The 25,014-nt window shown below is 32.8% G+C and overlaps 1 protein-coding gene across 2 annotated transcripts in view; it reads right to left on the bottom strand.

Moving 5' to 3' along the window:
- Positions 1-24,738, bottom strand: part of LOC114326304 (troponin C, isoallergen Bla g 6.0201-like) — a 34,433-nt gene extending 9,695 nt beyond the window's left edge. The window contains exons 1-5 of one of the 2 annotated variants that reach the window (XM_028274617.2): positions 24,630-24,738; positions 16,102-16,129; positions 14,817-14,932; positions 4,870-5,023; positions 2,596-2,727 (exon numbers count right to left, since the gene is read on the bottom strand). In XM_028274617.2, coding sequence (XP_028130418.1) covers positions 2,596-2,727; positions 4,870-5,023; positions 14,817-14,932; positions 16,102-16,129; positions 24,630-24,632 — 433 coding nt within the window. In that variant the 5' untranslated portion in view covers positions 24,633-24,738. The remainder of the gene's footprint in view (positions 1-2,595; positions 2,728-4,869; positions 5,024-14,816; positions 14,933-16,101; positions 16,130-24,629) is intronic. The other variant, XM_028274618.2, reaches the window with a different exon arrangement.
- Between the last annotated feature and the right edge of the window lie 276 nt (positions 24,739-25,014).

The raw sequence follows: 25,014 nt of genomic DNA, 5'->3' as shown, positions 1-25,014 counted from the left end.
GGTTTTTTATTGTTTATATTGTCTTTAATTAACTTTGCTTCTATTATTTAAAAAACTCAGTTATCTCGTTACTTCATAATTATCAAACTTTAAAAAAAAATCATGTTTATACTAAAATTCGACAGATATTTACAACAAATTGAAATCGAAAACCCTATTATCGGTATCTAAAAACTCAACATTCAATAATAAAAAAAAATTCGAAAGAAAGTGAACCCAGTCTAGAAAACGAAATAAGTCAAAATAATTCTACTTACTCTGATTGGTTTAGGTCTTCACGATGGAATTAAAAAATACAGGGCATTCCAAGTCTTTGACGTTTGGGTGGTAAAATGCCAAATATTGTGTTTGTTTATATTATTTGCACTACATGTTTCTTAAGTTTTTTACCGCTAACAGTTTTTTAGTTGTATTTTCCAACATTTTGTTGTAGATTTTGTGTAGTTTTTAGTTTTAGTAGAAGTACTTAAACAACTTTATTCAATTTTAAGCAGTGAATAAATAAACATGAGTGCAACTAAATTTGTTGGTAGACAATACAAATGTTGCTAGTAGGTACCTAGACGCACAGTGGTAGGTACAAGCAAAAGATTGGCAAAATAAATAATATAGGTCCACTTTCCCTCATAGTCTAGTCGCAACATAGGGAGTCCCGTGGGCACTTTTAGCTCGCCGCGATTTGATGGTGGTATTATAGGTTTTTGGGTCGCTGAATCTAATGGAAGTGGTGTGGAAGCCCAAATGTGGTGCGTTTAATTGTTATTAAGACATTATGGTAAAATTAGGTGTTTTCCGGAAATTATTAGAAGCCCTGTAAATAAATTGATAGTGTTAAGGACTTTTCTAGTATATTTTTGATCGCTGAATCGAATGTGACTAGTCGCGATTACTTAAAACATGTTCTTATTTTGCTAATAACAAAATAATTGTTTATTCGCCGAAAAGCTCGAAATGCACTATCTACAGCAAGTTTGTAGTCTTTTTCATAGTATTTTTTATACGCTAAATCGATTTCCACTAGTGGTGAAACCTTACACCACGTTTCGGCTTTGTTATTAATAAACTATTGCAAAAATAATGGTTTATAGTACTTTTACTCACGGTTTTTGCTCTAAATTTTAAAAAACCACTTGAATTGACATGAAATTTGACATACACGTAGCTAACATGTCAGACAAAACAAGTGATATTGTGCCGATGTCTGCTTTTACCCTGGGTGTGAGTTTCACCCCTTTTCGGGGGTGAAAATAGAAACCTTTAAAACAAGTCCGAAAGTGGATAAATTGATTAATTCTAAGCAACTTTTGTTTTAGACAGTTTTTTCACTAAGTCAATAGTTTTTGAGTTATTTGGTTTTTTTGTTTAAAAATGAACATATTCACTCGCAAATAACTCGAAAAGTATTGACTTAGTGTAAAAACTCTATAGAACAAAACTTGCTTAGAATTAATCAGTTTATCCAATTCCGGACTTATTTTAAAGGTTCCTTTTTTCACCCCCGAAACGGAATGAAACTCACCCCCAGAGTAAAAGCACACATCGGCAGAATATCACATGTTTTGTTTGACATGTTAGCTCCGTACATGCCAAATTTCATGTCATTCGAAGTGGTTTTTTAAAATTTAGAGCAAAAACCGTGAGTAAACGTACTATAAACCGTTATTTTGCAATAATTTACTAATAACAAAGTCGGAACGTGGTTTAAGCTATCACGGTTAGTGACTAGCGTCTAGACTAGTGACTAGAATCCATTTAGCGTATAAAAATACTATGAAAAAGAATACAAACTTGCTGTAGATAACGCATTTCGAGCTTTTCGGTGAATTAACAATTATTTTGTTATTAACAAAATAAGAACACGTTTTGAGTAATCACGACTAGTCGCATTCGCTTCAGCGATCAAAAATACATCAGAGAAGACCTTAGCACTATCAATTTATTTACAAGGCTTCTAATAATTTCTGAAAAACACCTAATTTTACCATAATTTGTTAATAATAATTAAACGCACCACATTTGGGCTTCCAGACCACTTCCATTGAATTCAGCCACCCAAAAAACCTTTAATACCACCATCAAATCGCAGCGAGCGTGGCCAAGGGACTTCCTATGTTGCGACTAGACTATCAAGGTGTCTCAGTTAACCTCCGGTTTAGATGTTTTCCAAGCGTAAGTAACATGGACATTTAGTTATTTAGCATTTTTGTAGGAAGTTTTATAGAATTTAACCATTGTCATACAATAACTTATTTAGTTGTTTTATGTTTTTGTCTTCCACAATTCACAACACAACAGAAATGAGGCATATCATCTTTTTAGATTAATTCTTCTAGTGACAATGTTAAATTAATCCATGTACAAAACAAAATTCAAAGAAACGCAACTAAAACGATCCAAAACATATTAAGATCTGATAGAATAACATTTATCTTTGCCTCCCGGCTGCCAGATTGATTTAATTTTGACAGCATGTTGGAATACCCTATTAAAATAATTTATTATTTCCTAAGGATGAGAAGCCAAACAAGTTAAACAGCCAAACAAATAGAGGTGTAGAAAATAACGCAATTCATAATATTTGTTAAAAACTTTTACCATCCCAGTCTACTGTCCCGGATCCATCAGCATCAATCTCATCAATCATATTGTCAAGATCATCTTCGGTCAGCTTTTCGTCTAATTCTCTTAAGATTTCTCTCAAAACTTCAATTGTTATAAATCCATTCCCTAGAATCCAGAAAACAAACAATACATAAAAGCAAAGAAAAAATATTTGTCGTTAAGAAAATCATCAACCTGAAGATAAAATTGATGAAAATGAAAATGAATGGCACAAAATCTGTAACTGTAACATTAGGTAAGTTATTAATTAAATTTTGTCTGAGAAAGACTTCTAAAAATCTTTGAACCGAAATAAAACATAAGTTGCTTTTAATTTTTCATTTTACTCATATTTTGAGTACACGGGATCAACTTTCGTTGGAATTTTTCCTAGACGAATAGACGGAATGTGACTGCATATTAGTAGAGTCTCTTTCGTCTCCTTTATTCGTCGTCTCCTTGCCTTATATATTGTAAGAGGCAGATATTAAGGATGTGACCAGAAAGTTATTCCTCGAGAATTTTCAGATTATTAGTCTTCCTTAGTCTCAGCATCCGTTAGGGCTTTCAAATTGTAGAAGCCTCGGAGGTGTTACCAGAGAAGTTTCCCATTGTTTTCAATCTGGTAGGATGTACAGTAACACCTTTTGATGTTGTTTTATGTGTTATTAGATTGAAAACTTAGTTTTTGCTAGCAGTTGCCGCTAGGGCATCCCTGCCATTTCCTTCGTTGCAATCCGTGACTGCACGCCGGGGTTTGTCCTAGTTGGGTCAGAGAGAGCAGCATTGTGCCTCCTGATGAGAGACTAATAAGTTTCAAAACCGGTAGAGGTGCTTGCTGCACTCTCTGATTGGACTAAAATAATGATGCGGCTGTAGTTTCATCTTGCAACGAAATTGAAAATGGTTATTCATTTTTGATTTATATGTTTACTCTGGTTGGAGTACGAAGGAAACCATTCTCGTTAGAACTTTACCGCGCTGACCAGATGGGACGTAAATTATAAATTGTAAAATTCCCTCATCTTCCTTAGTCTCAGCATCCGTTATAGCTTGCAAATTGTAGAAGCCTCGGAGGTGTTACCAGAGAAGTTTCCCATTGTTTTCAAGCTGGTAGGATGTAGAGTAACATCTTTTGATGTTGTTTTATGTGCTATTAGATTGAAAACTTAGTTTTTTGCTAGCAGTTGCCGCTAGGGTATCCCTGCCATTTCGTTCGTTGTAATCCGTGACTGCACGCCGGGGTTTGTCCTAGTTGGGTCAGAGAGAGTAGCATATGTGCCTCCTGATGAGAGACTAATAAGTTTGGAAACCGGTAGAGGTGCTTGCTGCACTCTTTGATTGGACTAGAATAATGATGCGGCTGTAGTTTCATGTTGCAACGAAATTGAAAATGGTTATTCATTTTTGGTCTCAGATTATTTTACTTTTCATAATTCTGCTTAAATAGGCAGCTTGGTTTCATCTCAAAAAAACAGTCAAATAATTAAGAACACATGCAGATGAAAAAAATGTCATATGAGCAGTAAGCTAAACCCTAACGATCAGGGTACTCACTAAATAGAGGATAGTACCTAACTTTGAGCATATAGGTAAAACATGTATCTTTTTTATATACATATGAGGCGCGGAGCCACAATAAAACCTTAAAATTCCTACACGACAGTTAGTGGCTTCTATCTAGATCAGAAGACTTTGGTGTCATGAAAGAAAAGAGAGTAAAAGCGTATGACTACCAAGATTCAGAAATAAGGATGAATATGCAATTGACCTGATTTACCAAATTATGTGGACATCAATATAAGCATCATGTTAAAAATTTCATAGATTCAACGCATTTCCATCACTGAAGTTTTAAACAGAATAGAGCGAGGCGAAAGTGACATGATTAAGATGATAAAAAAGAGAAAACTTAAATATCTGGGACATATAACAAGAGGTAGCAGATACTGGATACAACGGAGAGATCGAGAGAAAATGGAATTGGTAGGAAGAAATATCGGCAAATTGTCATGGAAGTTACTCACGTCTAAAATTTAGGCACTCGGTACTCAAAGAAGAAGAAGAAGAAGAAGAAGAAGAAGAAGAAGAAGAAGAAGAAGAAGAAGAAGAAGAAGAAAAAGAATAGGAAGAAGAAGAAGAAGAAGAAGAAGAAGAAGAAGAAGAAGAAGAAGAAGAAGAAGAATAAGAAGATGGATACCAATTGAGTACGATTCTAATACAAGGTAAAAATCAATACTATAATATGTTAACCTTATTTATGTTTACCTTCTTTATCATACAATCGAAAGGCTCCTTTCAACTCTAACTGAATAGCTTCTGTATCTTCATCCTCTTCAACCATGAATTTTGCAGCTAGATTAGCAAATTCTTCAAAGCTGACTTCTCCATTGCCGTCTTCGTCAATCTCGTCAATAATCTTCTAGAAGGTATACAAACTTTTAATCAATCATAACATTTACGAATATTTACAGTCAAATTTTCATTTAATGGGGAGCACGGAAGGAGCCTCCACCCTACCACTACCCAAAGTATACATTTCCTGGCATCATCAAAAAGTCGTACTTTTCCTCCCTAGGGAGACAAAGTACTTTTACTCCCTAGGGATTAAAAGTAAAAGTGACGTCATGGTATGTCATCGATGAAATAACTTATTGACGCCTTATATTATATTCTATTCTCTATTACGTAAGTATCTATAAATTTTAACGTTTATTTATACAAAACCCTGTATTTTACAGATTGATAAAAAAAGTAAATTGTTAGTTTTATTTAACAATATATACATTAATAATTTGACTTTTATTTGATAGTTGACAGTTGTACTGTACCTACTTGTTAGTTTTAGTTCTCTAATAAATTTTGTTAGCTAGTTACATAAATAAATTATTTAAAAATGAAAAAATTATATGTTATTTGAGGGAGGTGGAAAAATCATATGTGTAACATGGGAGTAAAGTGCCTTTTCCTCCCCTGAATGATTACTAACTTCATTCTCGAGAGGAAAAGTAGCACTTTGCTCCCTTGTTTACAAATAGCTATTAATTTTCACAAATTTTGCCCTTCCTATTTCTATACGGATTTTAATCTCTTGTGTTTGTTCTGAGCTCTGACTAACCAATTTTCCTGGATATTTGTATTGATCTATCCATTCTTTCTGGATATTATTAATATGGAGTGTCTCGTTGTCTTTTGGATTACTTGTAATGACCATGAATTTTGTTTTTTTTTAAATCATTTTAATACCACATACGGTACACTTTTGGTTCAGCCTTTAAAGTATGTTTGGCAGAAATTGTAGAGTTGAAGTGAATATGACAGTGTCATTGACATATCTTTTAAGGATTTCATCATTTATTATCATCTCATCCTTTTCACTGCGGCTAGTTATAAAAGTAGTGTGGTCTCTGGTACGGCTGTTTCATGCCTGTGCTGATCAATCCGGTTGCCGCAGTCAGTCGATGTAGTACTATAACGTATAAATACGGTTCGTGCAGTGTATCAATACAGTGTATTCAGGACTGTATTTGCAATTTTGTAGAAGTAAAACTGTTAATCTGTTGCTGTTAGATTCTTGAAAATTAATGGACATAATATGCCTTATACAAGACAACTGATTGAAATTTTGTTTTTGAAGATTTTTTCGACTTTTATTAGGAGTGGCAAAATTGGATATAATATGTTCTGCAATTTTCGGCCCTCATTTGCAATCATTTTGATGCTAAATGCTACACACACAAAATCTTGAAAATGCAACCCAAAAATCTCAGATTATTTACTATTATTTTTGTATTTATCAAATTACCGGTCATAACGCTCTTGTACTTTTTTCAAAGTCAATAATAGGTTTATCAGCAGCTGTAATTCGCACAATTGAATTCCTAAACTAAAATTAAATAAGTAGATAAACACTATCCTGCATAAATACAGCGAAGGGGAATCCTAAGATTTTACACGTAAATCCTCCAGAGTGCGTGCCTGTATAAAAAGGTGATGGATTTATACGGCTCCCGCAGTAAAGTATAAAATTTTTAAAAGTATTGTAAATGATATAATATATCTAACTCTCTTCTGTAGGCAACATACAATACGCAAAGAATATCTGATTCATACGGTTGCCGCAGCGAATGCCGAAAAAGGTTACGCCTATTTATCCGGTTCCCGTTATACGGGCACGAAATCATTTTACGTATAGATCCGGTTCCCGCAGTGTAAAGGTTAAGGATTTCACCATTTATTATCATCTCATCCTCTCCTAAAGCTTCTTGGGAGACGACAGACATACTATGTAATATGGTCTTTTATTAAGCGATTTATAGCTTTAAATTTAAATAAAACAAAGTGTTTATGTGTGAGATAATTTTTTATTTGATTAAACATACTCTCGATCAGGGCCGCCGAGAAGGATGAGCGGGCCCCGGTAAGAGGTGAAGAGCGGGCCCCCGGCAAAAAGTGAAGAGCGAAAACAATTGATAAAATTTTATAGAAATAACATTATCAATACTAAGAAACATTTCAAATATAAATTTTATTAAATTTTGATTATGTTTTTATAATGCGAGATTTGAAAATATTCATAACAGGTAGGTGCAGGTGCATTTCGAGTTTTATGATTGGCAAAGATGTCTATAATATTCAAAGAATCGCATGATTTTACCAAATGCCAAATAGTATCTTTCCACTTCTGCGACTGTCACCGGTAATGCGCAAAATATTCTTAACGCAATAACGACTTTGAGAAATAATGATTCCAATTTGAGATGTTTAATTTTATTAAGTAAATTTATTGGAGAAACTTGAGATTCACGAATATTATCCTTGTATATCGCTCTAAAATAAGAAAATGGAGAAGAAGGGCACAAGATAGATCTGAATGGTAGGACATAGCCAGATCAATTCTTCATCAATAAAACTCACACATAACATAAATTTTTTTTCATAATATTGTCGTCATCTTCTAGGCCCAGGCATATTATAAAAAAATCTCTCAGGATTCTTGCGCCGTTTTCCTTTATTTGATGTAAATTATGCACATAAAGTGAAAAGCAAAAAAAGCGGGAAAAATTATGACTTTGGTCTGGTCAACGCCGGGCCCCTTAAATCGCCGGGCCCCGGTTAAATGTACCGGCTGTACCGCCAGTGGCGGCTCGTGACCTCAGTATGCGGGTAGGCTACACATATACTTCGGGTAGGCGACAAAAAATATCCTACAATTTGTAATACATTTTGAGCCGTCTTGCAATACTAAATGTAATCTATGAGCGCAACAATGTGTAAAAATTGCTTTTGGAGCATCTACTTTAATTTTTGATTGTAATCCGTTTAAAGAGCCATCCATTACACTTGCACCATCGCAAAATTGAGCAATTTATTTATTTTTGTAATCATATGGCTCAAGCGCGTTTGAAATTAAACTATATAGAGCGTCTGCAGATCTATTCTCGCTAACATCAAAAAACCCTAAAAATCTTTCTGTTACCTGACCAACTTTGTTAACAAAATGGATTGTTAAAGTACACTGTGATTTTTCGGTTATATCAGTAGTATCGTCCGCTAGTATAGAAAAAAATTGACTTTCATTAATTTCTGTTGAAATTTCATTTTTTACGTAATCGGCAAGGCAATCTATTAAATCATTTTGTATTGTTTTTGACAAACCCGTGAACACCCCTTCTATTTTTTAACATTATCCTGGATTTCCTGACCGCGTTTAACTACTAAATTAAAAATTTCTTTAAAATTACCCATGTTTGAAGAATTATGGCTCTCATCACGACCGCGAAATGCAAGTTCTTGTTTTACTAACAGAATTGTAACATCAATTTCTTCAACTTCTTCAATCTTTTTCAGCTTCTTCATTATATATCTTACTTATTAGATAGAGAAATTTGTCCAGCTAAAGCACTGTCAATAGTTTGTTTATTTTTTTCTAACCGTTTTAAACCTAAGCAATTGTTTAAATGTTCTTTCGAAGATTCGTGTTTTTTACACTAGCTGATAAATTTTTCAAATCTGAATATCCCTGACTCACTCAAACATTTTGCTTCAAATTTGAGAGCAACAGACAAGGCCAACAGAAAAGTGAATTTTTAAAATAACTTCCGCTTAGCCATTTATGATTTTCATACCATATTGGTTTAAACGATCTCGAAAATGGTCGATTTTCTTTTGTCTTATCTGTGGATAAAATTGTTAAATTTGGTAAAGGCCGGCCCATTGAAATAATTTCTGATCTTTCTTGATTTTGGCGCATTGAAAAAGGCGTCTCGATCAAACTGCATATTACATCGTTTAAAATATTCATATTCGATGACTTAAGTTTTTCCACCAATAAAACTAACACACCTACGTTTCAACAACGTCAAATATTACTTATTTTATTTATGTATCAAATAATAATTTACTCTTCGGATAAATTGATATGTTAACAATTAACCCCGCTTTAAATTTTTAATTATCTATATAATCTAATAACACAATTCGTCAGTTTAACTTTAAATTATCCAAATTGTATTGAAATCCAATAAAAATATAATGGACGACTGACAAATAACTATTCACAGATTTATTTGTCGTTAGTGAAATATTACTAAATTAATATATAATTAAAATGCCCTTCAATAGACCGATCTCAAATTTACCTGTTTATTATTCAGTTTTCATAAACAAATTTAAATTGTCCTACCTAGTTTTAGTCAATACTTAACCTACTAATAACAGCCAAAATCAAAAAACAATTATTTAAAACAGTTTCACAAGACACAAGAGAAGCAATTGATAAAATTTTGTAGGTCCGGCTATAAGACTCTGTGCCTATCCGCCTATTCAAAATCGTAGAATACGGTCGCTACCAGCAGACCTGCAGCAGGCCTACTCGCGTAAACAGAGGGAGATCGCACGTCAATTCGGTGTTGGCGTCGTTCTATTTCAGGCTACGTAGTCCTGTCGCCAGGGGGGGTACAACGGCCTCGTTAATTCAGATGGACTTACCCAAGTTTTTTTTTATGTATTTTGACCCGTAGAACACGAATTTTTTGGGTAACAGTTGATCCGGATGTCGATAAGATTGTTATAGACCAAGAACTTGAGGAATCAAATAACAGCGATTTTTGGCAAAACAAAACAATATTTTGTATTTTTTGGGTCATTTTAAGCAAAAAATATTTCTACAAGTTTTTTAGTAGGATGCACAGTTTTCGAGATAAACGCGGTTGAACTTTCAAAAAATCGAAAAACTGCAATTTTTAAACCCGAATAACTTTTGATTAAAAAATAAAATAGCAATTCTGCTTAGCGCCTTTGAAAGTTCAAGTCAAATTATGTCGGTTTTGATTATTTGCATTGCTAAAAATTTATTGTGTTATTGTTAAACAAAGCTACAAACAACTAGTGCGTGAGTGATGTTTCTATGATTTCTCATTTAAAATCGAACGAGTAGGTAGAATAGGTACTAGTGCAATCAAGTCTATTTCTACGTTACATGCGTTAAAACGCATGTAAAAGCACGGGAAACCCTACGTGTTTATAGCTTTGTTAAACAATAAAAAAACAAATTTTTACCAATGCAAATAATCAAAACCGATATAATTTGACTTAAACTTTCAAATGCGGTAAGCAGACTTGCTATTTTATTTTTTAATCAAAAGTTATTCGGGTTCAAAAATTGCAATTTTTCGATTTTTTTAAAGTTCAACCGCGTTTATCTCAAAAACTGTGCATCCTACGAAAAAACTTGTAGAAATATTTTTTACTTAAAATGGCCCAAAAAATACAAAATATTGTTTTGTTTTGCCAAAAATCGCTGTTATTTGATTCCTCAAGTTCTTGGTCTATAACAATCTTATCGACATCCGGATCAACTGTTACCCAAAAAATTCGTGTTCTACGGGTCAAAATACATAAAAAAAACTTGAGTAAGTCCATCTGAATTAACGAGGCCGTTGTACCCCCCCTGGCGACAGGACTAACGTTTTCAAGTGCCTGACCAAGGAAGAATATAGAATCTTATACAGTACTACTGATACTACAAGGAGCGTACAATAATTATTATAACTACGGAGAAATTTTTTTTGATATTTTTAAAAATAATTTGGATAATTTTTGCTATTTTATTGTAGGTATTGTGTCAAAATTTATAAATTACAATTTTGAAATAAGTAATTTGTATTAATAATTTATATTATTGTACTACATTTGAAGAGGGTAGGCGGCGCCTACCTTGCCTACCCCGACGGGCCGCCCCTGTGTACCACCCTCTCGGCGGGCCTGCTCTCGATGCCATTATGAATGGAATTCACTTTTAAAATCATTCAAATTTCCGCGCACCTTCGCCAAAATGTGCAATTTTCTATATCTGACGCATAACGTCGCGCGTCGGTCGGCCCAATAAATATGAAAATTGCATAAGTCCAAAATATCTAAAATACTTTTGATGGAATCTGTTAGCATTATCTAAAAGCTAGGTATGGCTCTGTTTTCTTCTAGTATAGTTTACTAGATTTTGCTAAAATTGTGAAAATGAAATTTGCATAAGTCCATTAATGTTTAAAACCATAATTCACAAGGAAAAAGTTTTCCTGTAGTTGGTTGTATACCATATAATACAAAAAACAGTAAAATCCTGTATAAAAGGTATATTTAAAATCTCTCAAAAGGACCACATCAAAATCACAACATAACTAGTTTTCGACTGGTTTACCAGTCATCATCAGTGCTTACCTAAAATGAATATAACCTGATAAAATAATGCAAAGATATTGAAATTTTGACTACGGTTAAGAAAATCATAGGTTATACTCACGTGCAATATACATGCTAACCACCAAGATATTGTTTGACAAAAATATATGGGTCAAAGTCCAGTAAAAGTTGTCCGACAAGGAAACATTGGTTTAAAATGTTACATCAAACTAGGATGTTTAAAATATTTGGCTAATATGCCCCAGGTAAATCTGAGCTGTGGATATGACTTGTTCACATGTTAAAAGTATGACGGCAAGTGACAATGAAATGGATAGAGACCTCCGAACGATGACAAGACAGAGATGACAGTTCCACAGGAAGTTGAAAATTAACCTGTCATATTTAAAGACTAAGGTGTACAGCTTGTTAAAATTAGAAATGATGTAACAACACACTCCATTGTGAAAATTATCATTTAAAATTCGTTGTTATAGTTAAAAATTTATTCACGTATACTTTAGTGGAGTTAGTTAGGCAAACCACATTACACAAAAGTTTTGTATTCGAGAACTAAATTCAGTAATAAAATCTTATTCTCAAGAGATCTAAGATTCAAAAAAGTAATTTTATGTTGATTTAAAGTTATCGAATTTATTTAACTTATTGGTAGCTGTTGCAATTTGTGTAGGTAAGTGTGTAAGAAATCACAATGGGGGTGACTGAGGTGTAAAAATGTCTTAAATAATCTAGGGGAAGTATCATTAAGAAAGCACAAGCTCAAATTTAGGCGACTAATTCCTAAAGACCTCGTAAGCTGCCCGGATCCCTAAGGGTCCAAAAACTAAAACCGTAATAGGAGGATGACAGTAGGGGCTGGGGGGTATGAGATGTCTGTGAAGAAATTAGTGAGAAAGGAACATGAACGGGACCCAAAAAGAAAATTAGACTTTTGATTTGGTTTTACTAAAGATGAGTGTTATATTGTTGGTATTGACAGATTGAACAGGTAGGGTGAAAATAGCCATATGTAGAAATATGGTGGTGTATATAGATGAAATGTATGTATATAGAAATATAGATGTATGTAGATGAAAATTTGTAAAATGTGGATGTCTGTGGATGATGATATCAATAACTTATATGTATGTTATGAATAGATAACAGTGGTTAGATGGCTAAAGATGACAAATAATCCTTTTGTAAATAGCTGGATACCGGCGAATATGGAAAACACCAGGGGAGGCCCCTGTCTACGACTGTACCAGAAGAGACTGCTAAAGAGAGGCACATAAATCAGGGTAAATTTGACCGATGCCATGGGCTATGTTGGTTTTGAGAGCCACTGTTCGTGGCTTATTCGCATTTCGCATAAACCTACCCATAGATTTAAGAAAACCACAAGGAGGAAAATGGGGTCAAATAGCACGACCTCTTTAAGATCTTTTGCTGTACTTAGATTTTTTTGATGAAAAAGGACTAATAATATAATTTCTCAAAGTTTTAATCTATATGATAAACAATATAATAAACAATATAATAAACAATATAATAAACCTGCATTTCTGTGCTTTATAGATCTGACTAAAGCCTCTGACTGGGTAGGATTGGAAGATGTGATAAGATTTCTAAACCAGAAAAACTAGCCCAACAAGATGATAAGGATTATTTATAGTAATTAAGGTACCAAGGATATTATAAGAATAATAACGCTTGAGATCAATGGTGTATATACCGAGGGCCTTTGGTCCGAGGGATATACGTTGACCAAAAGCGTTATTATCTATAATACCCGTGGTGCCTTCAACGTTTAATGTCCGACTAAATTATTTTTTATAGCAAAAAATTTGCAAATAAGTACATTTACCAGCAATAGTTGTAACCTAATTGTGGTAACCATAGTTTTACTCAGCTTGTTGTTGACCAACTTCACAGTATTTAAATAACTATTTAAATTTAATGCACTAGGGCGTTATATCATACTTAACTGACTTCGAAATCATGTCATTATTTGTCAAATAATATACCAGTCGGACATTAAATACATTAATGCCCGACTGGTAAATTATTTGACAAATAATGACATGATTTAGAAGTCAGTTAAGTATGATATAATGCCCTAGGGGGCGTTATTTTGAAAAATAACGCCATAGGAAATTAAATTTAAATAACTAGTTAAATATTGTCAAGTTGACAAATAACAACCTACGTTAAAATATGGTTACCACAATTACGTTACGACTATTGCTGGTAAATGTACTTATTTGAAAACTAATTAATTCAAAATTCATTTAAATTTTTGGATATAAAGAATAATTTAGTGTGAAATTAAACGTTAAAGGCACTACGGGTATTATAGATAATAACGCTTTCGGTCAACGTATATCCCTCGGGCCAAAGGCCCTCGGTATATACACCATTGACCTCAAGCGCTATTATCCTTATAATACCCTTGGTACCTTAATAACTATAATACGAAGTACAAAACCAGAATAAAAGTCGAGAATGAACTAACATCGGAGGTATAAATCAACTTGAGAATCAGACCACGACAAGGAGATAGCTTGAGCCCATTGCTTTTTAATTTAGTAATGGACAAAATCAGAGAAATCATTAAAAATACAGGAAAGGATATAAGATGGCAGAAAATCAAATAGAAATCCTCTGTTATGCTGACGATGCAGTCTTAATCTCCTATAACGAGGATAACCTATAGAGAATAGCACAAACTTTCAATACAGTGACGAAGAACTACAGCATGCAAATATATATACAGCAAGATATTATCAACAGCTAAAACTAAATCGCTGGTAGTGTCAAGGGAACCCATAAGATGCAAAATAGTAATTAACAACGAACTAATTGAAAAAGTCTCGAGATTTGAATATTTGGGAGTCGAAATATGTAGTTATGGGGATGTTCAATTACTTCTCATGATGTCTGAGGTATGTAATCTGGAGAAATAAAGATGTGAGGCTGGAAAGGAAAGCACTCATATATAAATCATGTATAAGAGGATACTGATAACATCAAAAATGAAAACGTTGAGGTTAATAACTAGGAAAACACTGGAGACAGAATACCGAATGACAGGATAAGAGATCTCTATAATATACAAGGTATAGTACGGTGTAGTACGGCATAGTACGGCATAGTAGGCATATACAGCATGTAACGAGAATGGACAGCGAGAGAATAGCCCGTATAGCCAAAAATTCAAAGCCAACGGTTAAGAGACCAATAGCTCAAAATCGGTTAACAAAAACTCAAGAGGCCTAATATAAGAAGAAGAAGAAAGTTTCAATTCAAACATTCAAATTTTGTTTATTGTTTAGTAGTAAGGTATACACACTGTATTTTTTTTAAATTTCTGTACCTGATTATTAATGAGCCTCTGCCAGGCAACTTTTTGTTCAACTGGAAAAAATGTCATTGAGTAATTAGACCGGAAATTAATAGATTACAAGTTAACTTAATAACAAATAAACAAAATAATGAAATTATAAATAAAGTAATTTAAAAAAAGAACTACTTACATCCAAGTCAGCAGCAGTTACTCTCGTACCAAGCATTTCGATTATGGTTCCTATCATGTCTGCTTCGATATACCCCTTCCGTTCAATATCAAAAGCATCAAATGTAGATTTGAGCACTACAAGTAAAAACAGAAATCATCATTATGATTATCTCTTTACATTATCTCTATGCGGGCTAGGCTTTCCTAATTGCATTTCTCCTCACAATTCTATTTTAGGTCATATCAATATTAATCCCCTTTACCAACATGTCCTGCCTAATCGTCTCCCCCAGATCTTCTTTGATCTTCCTCTCCTACTCCTTCCAGGAATCTGCGCTTCAGCTATTCTTCGTATTGGGTGATTAACGTCTCGACGTTGAACATGACCAAACCATCTTAACCTATGCTCTCTCATTTTGGCATCAATTGGTGACACACCTGGACTTTCCCTAATATACGTATTTTTAATTTTATCGTTTTTTGTCACTCCACTCATCCAACTAAGGATTCTCATTTCCGCCACATGCATTCGTTGTTCTTCTTTCTTTTTCACTGCACAACATTCAGTTTCGTACGTCATAGCCAGTCTTATGGCTGTTTTATAGAATTTTCCAGCTTCATTGGAATTTTCTATCACACAACACACCACTCGTTTCCTTCTACTTCATCCGTCCAGCCCTTATTCTACTGCATGCATCTCCATCTAGTCCTCCATTGCTCGTTAATACCGATCCTAGGTTTTAAAACTATTGCTTTTAACAATCATTTCACCATCCAAAAACACTATTTTATTTGTATTAACTCCACCTTTAAATGAACATTCCAAATACTCTGTTTTTGTCATACTAAGTTTTAAACCTTTTTCCTCCAGAGCTTGTATCCACTGTTCCAGTTTTTGTTCTAAGTCTCTTTCACTATTTCCTATTAAGACTACCTCATCAGCATACATTAAGCACCTTGGAATATTACCCTGTAGTTTCTCTGATATCTGGTCCAAAATTAATGAGAATAAATAAGGACTAAGCACCGAGCCTTGGTGTAATCCTACTTTCGCATGAATTCAGCTTCTCCCACACCTGACATAACACTAGTCGTTACTCCCTCATACATATCTCTTACAATCCTTACATATTCACCAGGAACCTCTTTCTTATTGAGTGCCCACCACAGAATCTCTCGAGGAATTCTTTCTCAAGATCAATGAATACCAGAAAGCATATAATAGAGTCCTCCAGAGATTCTGTGAAATAGAAATAGAAATATTAACTAATTTTTTCTCTCTAAATAATAAGTTGGGTACTTACTAATTATTTGTTCCCTGTCTAGTTCATTCTGAAAAAGAAATGATCCATTATAATTTCTTAACAGTAAAAGTACTGAGAAAAGTAAAAGTGCTGAGAACATCAGAAATGAGAACGTTGAGGTTAATAACTGGGAAACACTGAGAGACACAATACCGAACGACAGAATAAGAGATCTATGTAACATACAAAACATAGTACGGTGGGGAGGACAAAAAAGACGAGAGTGGAATCAGCATGTAACGAGAATGGACAGCAAGAGAATAGCCCGTATAGCTAGAGATTCAAAGCCAAAAGGCAAGAGACCAATGGGAGGGCACTTTAAGGTGGCGAGATAGCTGGCAGTTAACACCACAGCTACGAATACAAGCTCAAAATTGGTTAAGAACAGGTCAAGAGGCCTAATATAAGAAGAAGGAGGAGAAGAAAAGTAAAAGTAAAAGTAGAATATGAACTAACTGAGTTCTTTATTGTTCAACCTGATCATGGGTGAAATAATAATAAAGTAAGAACTAAACAGGATACAAAATGGGAGAAAAGCAACTTAAAATAATCTGCTATGCAGACGATCCAATACAAATCTCTCAAAGTGGCCCTCGGTAATAATGTAATCTTTTATTCTGCTTTTATATTTTCTAAAAATACTTATTACTTTTCTCAGGATTCGAAAAAAAAATGAATATTTAAAATGCATTGGTCCGAGATTTTGCGCCTATCCCCTTAATAGCGAAATAGATAAAGAATTGGTCATCTAATGAAATCATCGTCTTACAGTATTTTCCTTTATATTCAGTTTATGTTTCACCATCGATGGTTAAGGTGGAACAGGGGTATTTTATATACGAAATACTTTTCGTGAGTTTTTGTTTAACTGTATTAATGTGAAATGATAGAAAATAATATTTTCTATCATTGTTATATACATATTATGTATTAGGGCCATTTTAAGTGTGTGGTATTACGCGATGTAATGTGAGGTTTAATGTGCGGTAGTGTGTAATAAATATTAACAAATGCCGATCGACTGCAGAACGACTGCTAATTGGTAACTTGCTTTAGTTAATTTTTAATTCATTATAGTCCAGGAACCGAAGCTTTTCAGCTCGCAATTTTTAGAGAATGGATCGATTTGCTTGAAAATTTTATTTTTTTGCTTGAAAAGGCGCTTTTACCATGGGGTGGTTGCCACCCCCATGGTGGTGGCAATTTTTGAAGTTATACTTCTTTACGCGCGATATGAGGGTGAATTTTAATAGGATTAAAACCTTTGATCCCGGCGCAGTCGCATTACAACTTTGTTCTGATTGGATGTTCAAATGACATGACAAAAATGATCCAATACGGCAGCTGTGGCACAGCTGTTGGACTGTGGTTTAGTTATGTATGGTTGTTGCGTTTTAAAATTTGTAGGAAGAGAAACAACAAACAAAAAGTTAGTTAATGGTTATACTGCCTTTTTAAATAGTTTTCATATTATATTTTTGGACTTATTAACATAGAAGAGATGATTGTTGCATGCCAATGTGAGAGCCCATCAAACTGTGACTAGTATGAGTGCCGCAAAATTACTGATAAAAAACTTATTAGCTCGAAGGCGTAGAGAACTGTGGATAACAACAATCAACCGGGACGATCTACGATCTCGCTTATTCAAAGCTAAAGGATCTTACACTGGTAAGTGTTTTAAAAATAGTTGATCAAATTTTGTTATGATATTTGAACATAAACACTTTGCACGATGCAAGTGATTGCGAAATTTATTAGTCGTTATACGGGCTCTGATTGGGTGTTGAAATGATCTGTCAATAATAAATAATTGTTCAATATAAAGGTAAACAAATGTATAATATATTAGTTTTATTGCTGTGAGGACAGAAACAAAAAAGTTTATAATTGTAGTGATTTTTAAATAGTTTTTAAGAAATAATAATTGTAAATGTATCATAGGTACCTACCTATTTGAACCTACCAAAATACATAGTATGTAATACTTTTATTTACATAATTTTATTACCATCAAAATTTCTACCAATACTCACCTAATATATTGTTTTCTTACTCTATGTTTTGTTGTATTTTTTGAATTCAAAATCATTTCAATTCAAAATCAAAATAATTTGATTTACATAATTCAAAAATGTCAAAAGTTTAATCCGTTTAGTTAGTCGATCTTCGCACATAATGACACACTGCCTCCGTGGCGAAGCGTTTAATGCGAGTGAACCCCAATGCAACGCCAATACCAGCCGCGCTGGTAAGTTGGTTCGAATCCCAATAGAAACTTTTATTTTTTTATTTTTTTTTATACATTTTATGATTGTAAGTATATTTATTATATAATTTTATTTTCAGAAAATACGTATTTAGTTAAAAAATTTTCCGACAATTAATGTTCAGACATCATTTGTGGCATTTTTAATGTGTTTGTGTGTGTTTTATTCTTTTATTATTTTAATTTTTGGCACTGCTTTAATAAAAATGTTTGAGAAGTAGTAAGTATAAATTAGTTTAATATCTAAATAAAATATAAATAAAAAGTATATTAATTTCGTTTATAATCATATAATCATATAATAGAAGTATAACTTCTTACGTGCGTACAAAGTACACACACATTCTTTTTTATTATATTTTGACCGCAAAAGTTGATAAAAACATTAACTTTTAGCAAAAAATGTTCTATACATTTTATACATTTGTTCTATGCATTTCATCGAAAAAATCAATGTTTTTCGATATTATACTCATTTACGATTCACTCAAATTTTTGCCGTAGGAAAATTTTTTCAAATCACGTTCTTGGGATTTAAATATCCTACAATTTCATATTTAAACATTTTTTCGTATCTCGGATGCTAATCTTTCTATTCTGAAGAAAATGGCATTTTTTACCAAACTACAAAAATTCTTTAATAGATTTTAAGTCCAGTTTTTTTAAAACTAATCATTCTAAGCCAGTCAAACTTTTGAAATATATTACTAATACATATAGCCCAATAAATGACCTTTTTGGAGTGTAATTTCCAGGGGCAACTCTGAATTGCATGAAAATTTGGATTTAGGTTCTACTTACCCTCCACTTCAAAGTTGAATTTGTGCCATTGGTTGCTTTTACTTGATGGGTGAAATTTACCCCTTCTCGGGGGGTGAAAAACGCGTGTTTAAAATAAGGCCGGAAATGGATAAATTGACTTATTTTAAGCACCTTTTGTTCTATAAAGTTTTTTACGTAAGTTAATATTTTTCGAGTTATTCGCGATTTAAAATGTTGATTTTTCGACAAAAAAAAACTACGTTTTCAGACCGTTTATCCCAAATAACTCAAAAAGTAAATATTTTATCAAAAAAAATATTTTTAGCAAAAGTGTAGCCTATAAAAAAACGAAAAAAATGGTGTACCAGTAAAGTCTACAAATTGAGTAGAAGCAAAGTTGTAGCTCATGACAAATACGTTCTTATTCGTCTAATTCCAAATCGAATAATTCAACGCGAAATCACCGAAGAAAGAAGCGTTTTTTCGGGAAAACCTTATTAACATTTTTAAGGTATCGAAAAAAAGCTTATTATTTGTTTTTTACAAAAGTTTACAGCATCAAAAATAAACGAGTTACACTGAAAAAAAAGTTGGCCCCTTTTTTTTTGGTAAAAAAAAATCGTGAAAACCTCCTTATATTTAGCACCCTAAATGAAATTAATCGTTTGGATTTACCATCTGTTTTAACTGTATGTGTATTGTTTATATTATCTGTAAATTTGATTGGTTTGAAGTGCTTATTTTTGAAAACATTTAATTTTATAATAAATAAAAATTTTCTAAAAATTTTTGAAAAATAATTTTTTCAAAATAACTTAAAAAGTATAAGTGATAAGAAAAATCCTAAAGAGTAAAAAAATGTAGGTTTAGCCATTATAAATATGCTAGTTTATTTTGTTTCTCCGTAAGACAAAAATTGGTTAAGATATGGCTGTTCAAAATTTGCATACACTCGTGATTAGTGACCAATTCAAGCTTTCTCAATTATAACCCTTTCAAAAATAAACACTTTAAACCGGTGAGACTGACAGATCATATAAAAAATAGATAGGTAAGTAAATTATTTATAAAGCGGTAGCGATTAATTTCATTTGGGGAGCTAAACACGGCGAGATTTTCATGATTTTTTACAAAAAAAAAGAGGTTCAATTTTATTTTGAGCGTAACTCGCTTATTTTTAATGCTAAAACTTTTATTAATAATTAAAACAAAACTTTTTATAAACAATTTAAAAAAGTTTAAATGGGTTTTTCCCGAAAAGTGCTTAATTTTTCGATGATTTCACATTGAAATATTCGATTTGGAATTAGACGAATAAGAACGTATTTTCATGAGCTACAACTTTGTTTTTATTTGATTGATATACTTTACTGATACACAATTTTTTGGGATTTTTATAAGCTACACTTTTGTTAAGGATATTTTTTTCGATAAAATATTTACTTTTTGAGTTATTTGCGAAAAACCGTCTGGAAACGTAGTTTTTATGTCGAAAAATCAACAATTTTAATGGCAAATAACTCGAAAACTATTGACTTACGTAAAAAACTTTATAGAACAAAAGTTGCTTAAAATCAGTAAATTTATCCATTTCCGGTCTTATCTTGAACGTATGTTTTTTCACCCCCGAGAAGGGGTGGCTGTCACCCCCCAAGTAAAAGCAACCAACGGCACAATTTCAACTTTAAAGTGGAGGGTAAGTAGAACCTAAATCCAAATTTTCATGCAATTCGAAGTTGCCCCTGAAAATTACACGGTATCGTCGAATTTCCCGTTCATTTACTGGGGTAATAAATAAAGAAATAAGTATGAATAAGGCCAATGACTAAAAACACCAGAACTTACATTATTAAGCTTCCAACTGGATTTCTCCTTTTTTTTTTTGAAAAAAAAATATATTGATTTTTTAACCGTAACTTGTTTAATTTTTATCCTAGAAAGTTTATTAAAAAAGAATTTTGTAGGTCTCTATAAGACCTATAAAGTCAATAATATTAAATCCTTTTAAAATCCTAAGTCGCAAAATTAACTGACTGTAAAAGGGTTGGTAAAGATGGTTTTTACAAGTTTTAAATTGTCAATAGCTCACTCAGTTTTTGGTTCATTCAGTTTATAGAATAATATTTTGCTAACCCCATTCTTGGGAATTAAATAAGCTACAATTTTTGATTTACATATTTTTTCGTATATCTGATGCTAATATTTCTATTCTGAAAAAAAAAGGTACTTTTTACCAATTTACAAAAATTCGTTATTCGCTTTTAACTCCATTTTTTTTTAAAAACTAATCATTCTGAACGGCTCATACCTCTAGAACCTATTAATATTACATAAATATAGGAGACCGAATAAGGTCAATGAATAATTTTAATTAGGGTCGTAAGTAGGGGAAGTTTCCGATCACTTTTTCGCTGAAAAAAATAGGGACTGACATTCTTTTCATAATACGTCACTTAATTTTTGAGCTAGAAACTTTTTTCTGTAGATAGATATTTTTAAATACTTTAAATCAGTTTGAATAAGTTATCCTCGAAAAATGCTCAGTTTTCCCGTTTTTTGAGTTTGAATCTACAATATTTAGCATTTGACGAAGAAGAGCTAACATATAATAAAGTATAGCTCGATTACTATTGGTTTTAAAGAAAATAAAAAAAACTGTTTTGTTTATTTTTTCAGAAGGTACATTTTTATTAAGCAAAGTTGTTTTGATAAAACGAAAACTTTGTGACAGTAAATGACTTGCTGTTGCGTTTAGTAAATTTCAATTTCCGACTTATCATCGACTTATTTCATATGCTTTAAATGATGACGCACGGGTAAAGATTCGCGGACTCAACTGTATACATTTTTATATAAAATATTACACAAGTAACTTTGAGTTTTGGTTTTTGCAGTGCAAATGGTACAATATCGCCGGTGAGTATGGGAATGAGTTAAGGGCTAATTTATTGTTACTCATTTTTACTTTATTTATATTTCAACACTTTACTTTAAATAAAAATACCTGATTTATGTTTTATTTATTATTTTCAAGAATTTATTAATCACACTAAGCCTATACTAAAAAAATATATAATTTATTTATCTTATTACAAGTTAAGTTTAAATTGAATTAACTGGACCAAAAAGAAGAATATACGTACTTTGTTTAATTCAAAATACATGTTACTGTTGTCAGAAAACATAAAAAAATATTTATTTGAGAAATAAACATTGCTTTTCGCTTAAATACAATGTGCAGACCTATTCACCTGCCTCTTGGCAGACAACGTGAAGCTCTAAGAATTGTTAGAAGGAGTCTATGTGTAGTTGAAAATGTTTACCAGCACTATGAGGAGAATGGTCTAATAAAACCAGAAGATCAAGATCCAGGCGACATCGAATCACCACTCAAAGAGATCATCAGTTTGTGGTGTCTGCAAGTTTGGGGAATAGAAGAGTTTCTGCGGTTTTCTTGTGAAATTAAGTTCTAGAGGAGAGTGATAATGTTCGTGAATGGACCGTTAGAAGAAGGCTTCGAGCTGCTGGATTATCTTGCAGAAAGATGGCTACAGGCTCACCATTACAACGGCGGAATCGGATAGCACTATTAAATGTTGCCCAGACTAACGTGCATTGGAATAATGTAAATTGGAGCAAGGCACTGTTTTCACCTGAGTCGCGATTGTGTCTCAGTATGTTACACGGATATCGTCGAGTATGGAGAAGATCCGGAGAAAGATATGCTGCGGTTTTGTACTGATGAGCGACTCTCATTTGGCGGTGGGTCGGTTATGGCATGGGCAGGAATTACTTTACAAGCACTCACAGACACACAGAGTTAGTCTCCATACAAAATGGCTCCCTTGCGGTTTACAAGTACATTATAGAAATTTTAGATGATCGTGTTACGCCTTTCACGACTAGTATGGGCGAACATGGCATTTTCATTCAAGATAATGCTAGACCTCGTACTGACCAAATTAGAATATTTCAATAAAGTGGGAATTAGGCGGTATGGTTGGCCACCATTCAGTCCAGACAGAAGTATTCGAAGGCATACACCCGCTCCAAGACCTGCCCAGTAACTATGAGAGTTATTATTACAAGAATGGGATAACATCCACCAGAATGTGATTCGTAATTTCATTGAAAGTAACCTAACCACCTGACCACCTAACGACAAGAGTGACCTCGTCTAGAAGGTGTCATTAATGCAAGAGGAGGAAACACACGATATTTATGAAGATGTTTTCCAATAATCTTTAGTTTTAATAATTTATTATCAGTTTCTTAATAACAAGTCGCACTTTGTTTTAACTCTAAAGTTGTTACTTCTCCTAAATATTGTACTGAAGCTATATTCTTTTGGCATTTTTATAATTAACTATTGTTAATGCGAAATAGGCCACTTTTTACGAAAAAATGATTTTATTAACGTTTCGATGTCCAAATCGGATGCCGTTTTCAAAATACAAAAAATAGTAATAAATCAAACAAAAATGCTGTTGCTTAGTAAAAAATTCTTCTAATAAGTCTGACTCATTTATATCGACAATTTAGACATATATTATACATTTTGAAGTAGAAGAATTGAAAATTATATTGCCAATATTTATGAGTTGCGTTCCTGGGACAACTTTATTAAGAGATAATTCATTCGATTACATGAAATCCACCCTAACTCAAGAATATCCGTCACAAAAAAAATCATAACATGTGATCTGTCTTTAAAAAGACAATTACATGCAATGGTGACAGTAAAATTCTCGCGCTAGAGATTCCATAGTAAATCTCGAGGGAAAACCAGGAAAAAACCTCGTGATGCTATCCCGACATCGTAAGTATTAGGTCTTACTTTAGTTTACTCTCAAAATTAATACCAAGTTCTGACCTTAATATGTACATACGTTATTTTAAATTATAAATAATATTAATAATACATAGATATATAAATAATACTAAAATATAAATTGTACTAATTCGATATGTTATTGACTTCTAAATACCACTAATCGTGGTATTTTATTTCTATTGACTTCCTCTTTTAGTATGGGTAACCACATCCTACTGCATTCTACCGAGGAACTTGCGACACAATTGGTTTCATTTAGGTTTCATAATTAGAGCCGCTTCTTTGATTTTTCTCTTTTTACTATCTGTTTCTTTCAGGACTATACTTGAATCTCTCCACTGAACTATATATTCATTATCCCATGCGTGTTGACATATTTGAGATCTATCAAATTTTCTATTTTTAATATAAGACGGATGTTCACTTATTCTAACGTTTAATGGCCTTGATGTTTTATCTAAATAAAATTGTTCGCATTCACAAGGTATTTTTTCTTAAGTAAAGCTCAAAAACCGGTTTGTAACCGCAAACAGAAGTTTACAACCGAAAATATCTAACAAAACATCACAATTTCAATGTGACCTAAATTTTTTGCCCGCCAGTGTATACAAATTGTACTCGATATTTCTTAAAACTGTTAACAGATATATTAAAGTAACTTACCATTTTTAAACACTTAGATTCAGTTCAATAACCGACGACTGATTTGAGATTAGGTGCTTCTGGAAATTATATATTTGACAAGGAAGACTAGCTGAAGGGGGGATGAAAGCCTGCAATAATCGAATAATTATAGAACTCGCACTAGGTTCTTTGTTCTCTTTGGGATTCTATTGCTGGTCCAATAATTAAAATTAATTAAGGCAGTGTCGGACGTATAGTTTTTTTGAAGGGGCTCGTCTCAGTATTTTTTTTTTAGATATGTGTGATAATAAATTGATCAAGCGATTGGTAATACAACCTACCATTCTACTTTACTTTTATACCTATAATATTTGGTAAAAAATCATGCCGAATGGATAACGAGAAGATAAGAGATCTATCCGGC

This window comes from Diabrotica virgifera, chromosome 4 (assembly GCF_917563875.1).
Source record: "Diabrotica virgifera virgifera chromosome 4, PGI_DIABVI_V3a".
In the NCBI taxonomy this organism is placed as follows: domain Eukaryota; kingdom Metazoa; phylum Arthropoda; class Insecta; order Coleoptera; family Chrysomelidae; genus Diabrotica; species Diabrotica virgifera.
Note: the sequence above shows the minus strand (reverse complement) of the source record. Positions and strands in the feature narration are given on the sequence as shown.